The sequence below is a fragment of the Bufo bufo genome, chromosome 1, assembly GCF_905171765.1.
Source record: "Bufo bufo chromosome 1, aBufBuf1.1, whole genome shotgun sequence".
Taxonomy (NCBI): domain Eukaryota; kingdom Metazoa; phylum Chordata; class Amphibia; order Anura; family Bufonidae; genus Bufo; species Bufo bufo.
Genome location: NC_053389.1, coordinates 160,187,809 through 160,200,942, shown reverse-complemented (window position 1 = coordinate 160,200,942; position 13,134 = coordinate 160,187,809). Strand labels below are relative to the sequence as shown.

The window sequence follows — 13,134 nt, the reverse complement described above, 5'->3', positions numbered from 1 at the left end:
GGAACCACACATGATAACCATCAAAGGAGTTGATGCAAACTTTATTCAGCAGAAAGATAGGGTGTGCAGTAAATACTGTGTGTAGGTTCCATAATAGATTGGAGGACAGCTATAAGTAGGCCGGTATATGACCTCTTTTGAAAAAATGGAGCACCTGAGACCACCTTCACTCAATGTCAGGATTTGTATCGGCTAGTTCATAGCTTTTTCCAGACCCCACGTCCATCTACCTGGCTAGAGAATCCTCTGAAGGGTACTTTTTAGGACGTACCTTTACTAGCACCACTACCTCCAAATCGTACACGATAAAGAGTTTTATCAACTGTAAGTCCTCCAGGTCTGGTCTACAATATGTAGGCAAGGCCATTCGAGAATTCTGTCGGAGGATTGGGGAGCATTTAAATGATGTACGGAAAAAAGCGGATACGCCCATAGCCCGCCATATCAACTCAAACCATTTAGGGGACCTTGGGGCCATTTTATTCCAGGGCATAGAGATGGTAAGACCCTCTCCACGTGGGGGCAATCTGGATCAACGTGTCTTACAAAAGGCAGCCCAATGGATCTTCAGATTGGGGACAGTGCGCCCTTGTGGGCTTAATGATCACATCTCATATGCCAGCTTTATTTAGCCTTTTTTGCTGGTTGAGGGTCTATTACAAATCCTGACATTGAGTGAAGGCTGTCTCAGGTGCTCCATTTTTTTTCAAAAGAGGTTTATACCGGCCTACTTATAGCTGTCCTCCAATCTATTGTGGCTTCTACACACAGTATTTACTGCACACCCTATCTTTCTGCTGAATAAAGTTTGCATTAACTCTTTTGATAGTTATCATGTGTGGTTCCTGCAGATGCATTTACATCTATGTTGGTCATATTTGTAGTTGTGCCGATTTGTGCTTGCAAGTTGGGGCGTATTTTACACTACTGTTAGTCCCCATGACATGGTGGCACTCTTATTACTATATTTTATATCAATCTGAGTCTTCCTGCATACAAAACTTTTGGGCCTTTTTAAGATCTATAGCCTCTTAGTATATTGATATTATCGTTTGGCATGTAGGTATATTGGCTCCTTGACCAAATACCATTAATAGTTCAATATGCTGTTTGTATGCGGATACCAGGCATCGCTTATGATTTATGCTGATGTCCACTTTCAGGACTAATCAAGACATCATTCTCAATGGCTAGTGCTAGCCGGGCTTTGTATATGCGGTTATGCCTGGCTACTTACCGGTATGTTCCCCCAGTAGTGGGTACAAGGTCTGCCTTATATTATCCCTGTACATTACTATAGATCAGCGGTACATCCGATGCAGCCGGCCGGCGAGGGAAGAGGTTACACATGGACTTACTCCGCCCCCTCCCCATCGGATTGGCCAGCACGCCGCTATGATCTCCACCTAGGGGCGGTGCTCCCTCTTTCAAATAAGGCGGTTCAGGCGGCCGGTACGGCCATCCTAGTGCTGGACACAGGGCAGAGCTTCTCTCAGTTCTGCAGTCAGTCACTACGAACCTTAGCTAAGCTCCTGATGAATCACTAGAGTGAAGAAATGCGTTGAGCTAGATGCTGATGTAGGGATTTTAGCCAGCTGAGTATTTTTTGTAATTAAGTAGCCTAGATAGCTGAGGGGCAGTGTTTATCTATAAGAGGGCATTCCGCTACCATAAATCATAGGTTTGTTGCGCCCTCTCATCGTGTACTACACGCAGCACATGATGGTTGCTAAGGTGGGCATCTCTACATCTACCCACTTTGAGCAGCATTTAGATACATGCCTTTCACTCCCCCTAAGCTATAGGTTTACCACGAGCATGCGGTTATCTATATGGTGTAAACAGTGCACCAATAACTAAATGATAACAAAAGTGTTCTTCTTGTGGTTACTGTTTCGTTTTAATCAGTTTAGAGTGGCGGAGAGGTGTTTCATTCATCTGGGTTTGCTTACCCAGCTGTTTTGGTTCTTTTGGATACATATGACCTATCTAATTTAAAGTCCTCCATATATCCTGCAGCTCCTGATTCTACTACCTGTCTGAGTTAGACGACATTGAGGATTTTTGTATCACCCCTAGTTTTAATTAATTATCAATAAAGTATTTATTTTAGCGCCTCACCCTACTATGTTACTCTGGTACCTTCATGGGCATCTGGCCATTTCTCTCGGTGCGGGTGCTCTGCAGACTGAGGCCCTTCTCTTTCCTCCTCTTCTTCACCAGCTCTCTGTGTTCCTTCTGCTTGTTCTGGACCTCCAGGAGAGCAGTGATGAAGGAATTCTTGACTTCCTTTTCAAACTCCAACTCATCCCGTCGAGCAAGATGCTGAACCAGCTCTTCAGAATAGTCACAGATTGCGTGCTCCACTCGCTCTAGTAACTGCGTCAGCTCCTCAATGCTCAAGTGCTCCACACCTGCTGTATGTGACCCATGTGGATACACAAGAAACGTTATTCTACAGTATCTGAAATAACTGCAGAAACAAAACAATTGCCTCTTCTAATCTGGCTGTGTACTAGGTTGAATTAAAGATTTGGGTTCACTGCCATCTATGTGCCATCATTCTGTTGTATGTAGTTCTACCACTGCTATCTCTGTTTTATGAGAATTATACCTCAGAACATTCACCATTTTTACATAGTTACATAGGAAATATGGCTGAAAAAACATTTGTCCATCAGGTACAGCTAGGAATGGGAGGGAAGTGGAAAACCAGAATTCTAAGCGCTAATGTTCTGTTTTAAGAAAGCATCTAAGCCTTTTTTTGAAGCCATAAATTGTTTCTACTGTGCGTCCTGAGGTGAAAGAAGGAAAACTGAAACACTCTACTATACAATCCCTTTTTGAAGGTTTGTTGCAATGAATATAGCACACGTCCTGAGGTGACTATTCCACAGATTCACGTCTCTTAGGCCCCTTTCACACGGGCGAGTATTCCGCGCGGATGCGATGCGTGAGTTGAATGCATTGCACCCGCACTGAATACCGACCCATTCATTTCTATGGGGCTGTTCACATGAGCGGTGATTTTCCTGCATCACTTGTGCGTTATGTGAAAATCGCAGCATGCTCTATATTCTGCGTTTTTCACGCAACGCAGGCCCCATAGAAGTGAATGGGGTTGAGTGAAAATCGCAAGCAAGTGCGGATGCGGTGCGATTTTCACGCACGGTTGCTAGGAGACGATCGGGATGGAGACCCGATCATTATTATTTTCCCTTATAACATGGTTATAAGGGAAAATAATAGCATTCTGAATACAGAATGCATGGTAAAATAGCGCTGGAGGGGTTAAAAAAAATAAAAAAATAATTTAACTCACCTTAGTCCACTTGATCGCGATGCCCGGCATCTCCTTCTGTCTCCTTTACTGAACAGGACCTGTGGTGAGCATTCATTACAGGTCAAGGACCTGTGGTGACGTCACTCCGGTCATCACATGATCCATCACATGATCTTTTACCATGGTGATGGATCATGTGATGACCGGAGTGACGTCACCACAGGTCCTTGACCTGTAATGAATGCTCACCACAGGTCCTGTTCAGTAAAGGAGACAGAAGGAGATGCCGGGCATCGCGATCAAGTGGACTAAGGTGAGTTAAATTATTTATTTATTTTTTTAACCCCTCCAGCGTTATTTTACTATGCATTCTGTATCCAGAATGCTATTATTTTCCCTTATAACTATGTTATAAGGGGAAATAATACAATCTACAGAACACCTAACCCAAGCCCGGACTTCTGTGAAGAAGTTCGGGTTTGTGTATCAAACATGCGTTATTTTTCTCACGCGAGTTCAAAACGCATTACAATGTTTTGCACTCGCGCGGAAAAATCGAGGGTGTTCCCGTAACGCACCCGCAAATTTTCTCGCAACGCCCGTGTGAAAGAGGCCTTATGGTGAAGAAGCCTTAACGCCTCTGGAGACTGAACTTTTTCTTCTCCATATGGAGGCAGCGCCCATTGTCTTTTAGGTATTTTTACATGGAACAGCTTTTCACCATATTTTTTGCATGGCCTTTTTTATATTTATATAGGTAAATCATATCCCTCCCTTAGATGTCTCTTGACAAAACTAAATACTTTTTATTTTGATCTTTCCTCATAACTAAGACGCTCCATGTCCCTTATCAGTTTAGTTGCTCTTCTTTGCACTTTCTCCAGGTCTAAGACATTCATTCTATGAACTGGTGCCCAGAACTGAACTGCAAATTCCAGAACCAGACCACACCAAAGCTTTGCTAAGTGTTAATATTACTTCCCGATTTAGAGAGTCCACACCCTTTTAAATACAAGACAGCATTCTGCTTGCCTTAGGCCTCTTGCACACGACCGTATGTCTTTTTCAGTATTTTGCGGTCCGCAAAAAAAAAACGGATCCGCAAAAAATATGGATGAAGTCCATGTGCATTCTGTTTTTTTGCGGAACGGAACAGCTGGCCCCTGATAGAACAGTACTATCCTTGTCTGTTATGCGGAAAATAATAGGATATGTTCTATCTTTAAACGGAAAGGAAAAATGGAAATACAGAAACGGAAGGCATACGGAGTACCTTCCATTTTTTTTGCGGATCCATTAAAATATATACGGAATGCAAAAAATGGGATGTAAACGGAAAAAAAAAAAACGTTTGTGTGCAAGAGGCCTTAGAAGCAGCTGGTTGACATTGCATGCTGTTAGACTATGATCTACAAGCACACTCAAATACTCTCCAAATTATAACCCCCTTAGGAAATGTGGTACATGTTGAATGTGAAAATTCTCATACAAATCTAGATTACCAGTGAATTTTTATACTCTGAAGAGGTTTTCCAGGACCAACAAAGGAGCGGTGCAATGGACAAGGCAGTAATCCTCTGGACAATATCCACCTTTATGCGCCAACAGATGAGGAAAAGACTTCATCCACATGGTTACAGCCCTGTCTACCACATCACCGCTATGATGTCCCTGGAAATGATGTGCACATCCATTCCAGTAATGGAAAGCTTCAGGAGTAAGAAGATGATTTTGTCAGAAGTCAAGATTTTTTGAAGAAGCAAGACATATGACCAGTTTCTTTGAAAAGGTAAGTGCATTAGAAAGTGCTTTTTTGACAGGTTCATAGTTTAGTGTAGTTTAACCACAGCCATGAAATCAGATGGAGCTCACTATATAGATAACTTAACAGGAGAAAGCTGCTCCACCACTGTGCAAAACTTTCACATACATTGATTAGTTACATCTTTTATCTGCTAGTGATTCAGGCAAGAGGAGAGATCCACGTCACCTTTCACGAACTGTTTTGGTTTTGAATTTCTTGTATGTCTTTTTCTAATAGTTTTGCAGCCTTTTGTTGTTTTGTATTTGTTGTGACTTTCTATGGTTGGCCACCAGGGGGCACCAGGAATATACATTTCCGCTCTATAAATACCGGTTATGTCTGAGTACAATAGGAAAATGTTAAAGGTTTACACTCAGGTGCTACATAAAGCATGTATTTTACTAAGGATGGGTTCAACTTATGGCAAATTATCATCTTGAATCAGTTTATCAGTCTGTAACCCAGTGTACTCAATGATAAAAAGTGATCATGTGAAAAAAATCATGATGGATCTGATGGAGAATAACACTTGCACAGTTGTTTAAGTCCTATAGAAATTAATAAGATCCATAATAAATTAGAAAAAATTGCAATTGTGAGCCTGTCGGCTACATGAGGCGCAGTATGACTTGGAGATATTGGGGGTATACTGTAGACAGGCCCTTACCCTCCACTGTCCAGTTATTATTGAAGTTCTGACTCAGGGCCTGCATTTCCTGGAGGAGAACAGTGTCAGAACGAGATGAAATCTCTTCAAGGTCATTATCCTCTTCATCCAGTTCTTCCTCAGGGTCTGGAGAGTTTTGCATCATCTCCTCAATCTCCTCAATCACCTGCAGAGAGAAAACCAACATTATTTATTGAGATATTGGGCTGCATACCATGATGTCTCATATAAAATCTTCTGCAAGAAAAAAGTCCTTTACATATATATAATATTCTCTGCACTGAGAGCAATACAGTAAATCTTCAGCTTCATAGAAATCTAAGGCTCTGTTTACACTGGAGCTTAGGTTCTGTTCCCTCTGATGTGCAGAATATCAGAACTGCACTATTACACACAGTAACAAAAAAAAAAAAAAGTGACACACACAAATGGAAGTCATGAGACTAGTGTGAACAGAACCTCAATAAAATGATCTATTATACACAGCAGTGCACTACAGAACAAGTTCAGCCTGGAACTAAAAAAGCAGCCCTGGCACACAAACTCCGCCACACCACATACAATATCGCCCCCCCCCCCCATCCCCTTTATTGTGGAAAAATACAGACGCACAATACTGTAGCAAATTTGCATCTTGTAGTTGTGTCCCTCACTGCCACCTTAAATAAGTAAGGGTACTTTCACACTTGCGGCAGAGGATTCCGGCAGGCAGTTCCGTCGCCGGAACTGCCTGCCCGATCCGTCAAAACGTATGCAAACTGATGGCATTTGTCAGACGGATCAGGATCCTGATGCGCCTGACAAATGCATTGAAATGCCGGATCCGTCTCTCTGGTGTCATGCGGAAAAGTGGATCCGGCATTTTTTTCCCCACCTTTTTTTGCTGTCTGAGCATGCGCAGACCACAATGCCTGATCCGTTTTGCAAGTGTTCCGGAATTTTGGACGGAGATAAAACTGCAGCATACTGCGGTATTATCTCCGTCCTGAAAAGTAAAAAAGACTGAACTGAAGACATCCTGATGCATCCTCAACGGATTGCTGTCCATTCAGAATGCATGGGGATAAAACTGATCAGTTCTTTTCCGGTATTGAGCCCCTAGGACGGAACTCAATGCCGGAAAAGAATAACGCTAGTGTGAAAGTATCCTAAGCCACTGCATCAATATAAGGTTGAGCATAAAATTGGAACGCAAAAACTCCTAATATGATGAGGGAGAAGTGTTTTATCAGTCAGGGAATAAAACGAATAATACTGCCATACAATGACCACCATAGAGGTCAGATACCAATCTACACAGGCGCACTGCAGGCTGCAATCACACGACAGGTGATACAAGTAAATACAGTACTGAATATAGAGGCAAAATAAACAATTACTGTATGTCCAGTGGCTCACAGGGGAACTCATTCTCTTTTCCTCTTCCTCTCCATCTCGTCCAGACCGCCATGAAGACATCTTTCAGCCATGATATGTTTACTGTACAACATTCTTGAGCCTATGCTTCTGATGCATATCCCACCCTCTAAAACACAGACTTTTCACCCTGCCACAACCCTGTTTACTGTGCCTGAGGCCTACTCCCAACCCACCAGTCAAATATATGATTGAGAAGGATTGTTTAGTCAAGCTGCACACAATCAGTTAATATATATCAATACTATCTTTGCATATGAACTGCACAATCATTATCCGCAGTGAGCGAGCATTTTACTGTTTAATGCATGTATCCCCCTAAGAGTACTATGTATTATAATGTACTAAATATAATATAAAGTATTAGGGAGAAGGAGCTGCAATACGGCAGATGGTGAAAAGCAAAGCCCAAGCATGTGTCATACCAGCATCCAGTGCCATATTGTAGCATCTAGTATAGTATCTCCCCTAGTACCGAAATCATGTCAGTCCTTACAGCAGTAATATCAGCCCCTGGAGAAGTATACTAATCAGATGTGCAATGGCAAGAACTTGTTCAACGAGTATATTGAGTGGACTCACAGACAGTAAATCACTGGCTCACTCCTTGACTCAAGAAGTCACAGAGGTCCACAGGAGCCAGCTGCAAGAAGAGGACATGGCCCAATGAGCGGAACAGCAGTATTAGAGAAGGAGGCGAAGTTAAACTTTCCATTAGGGGGTCAAACCAAGCTGTCCATACAGTGACGCACTGAGCTCCTTAGGACTTTTTGTGCCAGGATGGGTGGGCATAACAGGAGTGGTCCTATACATAAGGCATTATAGAAATCAAAGAGACGGGCCGATGCCCACTAAGAAACCCAGAAGAGCAGCCCACAGACAGTCTTCCCGGTATTGAAGATCCTGCTATAGAACAAATGGTAAAGTAAGGCCTCATCATAAGACCACATTGTAATACACATGTGAATACAGGAACATAGACGAGTAGGCTTCATCTATTGCGTTCTCATATTGATATTTAAGACCAGTGTTTAGTATTTTCTACCATATTAGAGATACAAAGAAGGGTAAATGATACAGATGTAGATACTATTTAGATTAGTTCTATAGGTTGCTACCAATACAGACAAGAATAGAATATGGAGCATTTCTGGAATATGAACGCAGAGACTGACATTAGCTCAGGACATAAAACAAATATCTGCATATAACGTAGAAGATGTAAGATGATGGTTAGTGACATTATTCTTAGCATCTGGTCCATACGGAAACCTTCAGGTATAAGGCTGGTGTGGAATATATTCTGTATTGTCCTCACTACAGACATACTCGGCACATCTACAGCTGGTGGGTGAACACAGGATGATATGAAGGCTCTGACTGATTGGTTTCCATAGCAGCAATCTCCGTCTTGCACCTTCTCGAGGGGGTGGGGGGCCTCAGAGAAGAAAAATCCCTGCTGAGTACTGACGTCTTCAGTCACCTGAGTACCCCCTAATGTCCTTGTGTTCATCAACATGCCAGGCACATTTACAGCTTCAGAGGCGTGTAGACCTGACCAATCAAGATTCCCCAGCATGTAATAAATATATAAGATTAAGCAACACTCACTAACAATAGATAAAAGCTGGTGCAGTTCCAGCCATTTCTATTATATTCATTGATATCCCCATACAGGCAACAGCCACCAGTCTACAGACGAGTAACTGATCCCTTAAAGAGGTTCTCTCACTATTCATATAAAAAGTCCCCAAATAATATTATTTGCTATTTTTAACTTTCTTTCCTTTTCTGTGTCCCCATCTGGACCATTGCTAGTGTGTGCTATGGTGGGCAGGCTGCTGGCCAGTGTCAGGGTGGTCAGTGTCTCTGTTTTCTACCTACAACTCCCGAAACCACTTGCATGTATTTGCTCTATATAGCTTTGCCTCCCCCATGCTTCACATCACCTCCAGTTAGTCTCCTTCTCCCTCTGGCAGCTAAAATATAGTTGCCACTAAGTTGCCCGGTCAGTCTCCTTCCTCTCTAGCAGCCATACATATAATCTCCAGATAGTCCTCCTGCAGATGCATAATAATTGTAACATTGACTCTGAAGCAGTGAAGAGAAATGGTAATTGCATTGTCACAAGTCAACCCTCAGAAGCAGTCTTTGGAGGTCTGCTGTATATTACTACTGTACAGGCTCTGATCCTTCCCTGAGCAGCATAGAAGCAACTTATACTGGCTGTTACTGAGAGAACAGAGAACATATGTACCTGCTCTCCAATACAAGGGTCCAGATGGTTGGCCAGTCAGAAATATTGGCCAGCATGCAAATTAGGAAGCTTACGGTGTGTGACCAATCAGCAAGCTTGCGGCTCTATTTGAATCAACCCTGTGCAGCTGTCAGTGCCTGGTGAAATTTTTTACTACTCCATTTGCTGACTCTGCATTACACCTGACCCTATGTTGTGGGTGAGTCCAAATTGACAGAGGGGGGGGGGGGGGGAGCAACACAAGTATGCGGGGTCTGTACCTTTACCATAGTGCACTCCAAAATACTGCCCCAGCAGAACCAAATACAACATAATATATTGCCCCAAAAGCTGTTCCTCTGTGCAGGGCGATAAATCTTAGTGGGCCCCCTTGTGGCATTTGTCAAATGTCACCACGGCATCTGAGAGTGTTAAAAAACGGAAGCGCACCCTGTTCTAAAAATGAGCCACAGCCTGTACTAGGCTCATTATTAGTATATCCCAGTTCAGGCCACGAGGTGGCAGCACTAAATTGTGCTATAGTGATTTATATACAGAATAATGGAGCAATTCCCATTATTCTGTATAAGTTGCAATCTGATGAAAAGTTAAAAAAAAAAAGATTTTAAAATATAAAAAAAAAATTAAAAAGCTAAATCACCCCACTTTCCCCAAAATAAAAATAAACAAAAAAAAATAACATTATGGGCATCGTCGCATGCGAAAACACCCATACTATTCAAATATTTTTTGAAAAATTAGCCCATATGGTGAAGGATGTAACAGAAAAAAAAAAAGTCTGATTTGCCGTTTTTTCATCACTTTATCTCCCAAGAAAATTGACTAAAAAGTGATCAAGTCATACACACCCCAAAATGGTATTCTCAAAAAAAGACTGATTTCTCTCAAATGAGCCCCCACACTTCTCCATAGACATAACTATAAAAAAAAGTTATGGGGGTCACGGGTTCTGTTAGGGTTGCCACCTTTCCCAACAAATTGTTTTATTTAGCCTCTATTTATTCGATGATTCTGCTGGGATTCAAACTCACAGCCTTCTACATTAAAGTCAAGAACATTAACCACTAAGCTATAGAGCTTCATGTCAACCTGCTGTAACTATATCCTTTCAGGGATCGGCACTTGCCCTGCTTTCCCGGGTGCTGACGCTGGCCCTGCCTCTGTGGTGGCCATCAATAGCTGTCATGGTCTGTTCTCCTTCTCCAATTCGTCTCTAATTAAGCAGGGAGCTTAAGAGCTGAGATGAGGGTCACAGCACCAACCCAGCCCCTACCTTCAGCATGCTGCCTGGACTGCCCCTAGTAATGACCTCTATAGTATCACATCCTGCACTGACTGTGCACCGACTTTGATTCTTGTAACTGGATCCCATTTAGGTCTGACAACTTCTCTGGCAAATATTGGCTATCAATATTCAGCATGTTTAACCTTGGGATCAAGACTTGACAGGGCACCGACTTGACTAACACAGAAGCCTACATTATTTCCACACATTCAGTATACAAATCATCACTGCATAAAATATACAAGTGTATACAAAATCGATTAATCTGGAATAAAAATAATCCCAAAATGGAATATTATTAAAAAATTACCTGCCGGTCACCTAACCTGACCTTGCATTAAGTACTGACATTATCACCAGGCCAGAAATCATTTGTTTGGCACATATTCCGTATTTTTTAAAGTATAGTAATTTTTTTATTATTTTTTTTTTAAATATAAATCCTTAGCAGCCCCATAGCGACTTCTGGAGCTATCATAACCTCCTTGTATCTCAGTGATGTTCACATGTTACTTCCCGTCCATTTACCTGGTCAGCGGTTAACAGGGGGTCCTCATTAATACCAGAATCATTCTCACTCTTCTCATTCAGTTCTTCCTCCTCTTTCTCATGGAACTGGAAGCAGATGGACAGGTTTTATTAAGTTGGGTCACATGAATCAGTGACTATTACTGCGCTTCTCTGTCTGCCAGCAGCAACGTTACAGATATTGAGGGTGACCAACATCCCATTTCCAATCAGCTGCTGTGCACTGAATATAAGGTAAGTGCATCAAAGCGTTTGTTGGCTGATGCCCCCAGAAATGCCCTGCGTAATACCCAATCAGCAGACGTGTGACAAGTAGAAGACAGATGACAGACCTCTGTGGAGTGAAGTGTTGCCTGAGCTTTCTTTAGTAAAAAGAAAATGTTTCTAGCAGCTATGGCTGAGAAAAATCTTCTGTGTGTGACCCCCGCGGGGCCAAAGCCATTCATTATAATAATAATAAGAAGACAGCAGCGAGAGCATCTGCGAGGAACAGCTCTGAAGACTTGGGATTGTATAGAAATGCAACGGTATGATTTGAGTGCAGCAATTCTGCAGGGTTTTACAGTATCAGCAAAGAAGAAGAGATTTTTAGAAATCTCCTCCACAAGCTGAGAAAAAAAAAAATCCGTAGCCTGCACAGACCTGTGGTGACGATTTTAAATCTGCAGCAAGTCAATAGGCTGTAGATATTCACTGTCAGCTTCACCATTTGAAATACACAGAGAGAAATCCACATCCAATAAACTGCAGAAAATTCACTATGTGTGGCCGTACCCTTAGATATAATGCGCCAAAAAGAATAATCTACTGCGCAGCTTAGTAGAAATAGCGGTTGCTTAGTGAAAGGGGGTGTATCCAAAGATGGGACAATTTGTGCCAACATTTTAACATGAATTTCTGTCTCAAGGTAAGCCAACCAATAAAAGTTATGAAGTGTCTAGTTAGGCACCAAACTTATCAACCAGCTTGAGCCCCTGTGATACATTTGGCACATCTTTAGGGTACAGCCACGTGCTGCAGCAATGCTGTGTCTATATACCGAAGGTGACCGCTGCAGCCAATTCACTCGCCTTAATAGCAAGTGGCACAGGACCCCTAAGGCAAGTGACTGGCTGTGGTCATGTACGGCGCCCCTGCAATCAGGAATACAAATTCCGGCAGGGAGGACAGAGTGGCAGTGCTGGAACAGAAGGGCTTGAGGACAGAAAGTATAACTTTATTTATTATTTGGATAGCTTCTCTGTCAGTTCTCGAAAAATTTATGAGATTGTAGAGTATTTGTACAGGTAGAGAAGACATGAAATACTAACACATGTTCTGCAATTGCTTTTCCCATAGCCTGGTCCCTCTACCCAGTTTATAAAGTGTAACTGCCGTTTCATTTTTTATACCCTAATGGTATACAGTGGGGGAAATAATTATTTGACCCCTCACTGATTTTGTAAGTTTGTCCAATGACAAAGAAATGAAAAGTCTCAGAACAGTATCATTTCAATGGTAGGTTTATTGTAACAGTGGCAGATAGCACATCAAAAGGAAAATCGAAAAAATAACTTTAAATAAAAGATAGCAACTGATTTGCATTTCATTGAGTGAAATAAGTATTTGAACCCTCTAACAAAAAAAGACTTAATACTTGGTGGAAAAACCCTTGTTTGCAAGCACAGAGGTCAAACGTTTCTTGTAATTGATGACCAAGTTTGCGCACATTTTAGGAGGAATGTTGGTCCACTCCTCTTTGCAGATCATCTCTAAATCCCTAAGGTTTCGAGGCTGTCTCTGTGCAACTCTGAGCTTGAGCTCCCTCCATAGGTTTTCGATTGGATTAAGGTCCGGAGACTGACTAGGCCACTCCATGACCTTAATGTGCTTCTTCTTGAGCCACTCCTTTGTT

General features: G+C 42.1%; 1 protein-coding gene across 3 annotated transcripts in view; it reads right to left on the bottom strand.

Annotated features, from left to right (window-relative positions):
* FEZ1 (fasciculation and elongation protein zeta 1) overlaps nt 1–13,134 on the bottom strand; it is a 70,351-nt gene that overhangs the window by 14,143 nt on the left and 43,074 nt on the right. The window contains exons 4-6 of one of the 3 annotated variants that reach the window (XM_040431108.1): nt 11,241–11,327; nt 5,755–5,920; nt 2,143–2,417 (exon numbers count right to left, since the gene is read on the bottom strand). In XM_040431108.1, the coding sequence (XP_040287042.1) occupies nt 2,143–2,417; nt 5,755–5,920; nt 11,241–11,327 (528 nt within the window). The remainder of the gene's footprint in view (nt 1–2,142; nt 2,418–5,754; nt 5,921–11,240; nt 11,328–13,134) is intronic. The other 2 variants (XM_040431109.1, XM_040431110.1) reach the window with 2 other exon arrangements.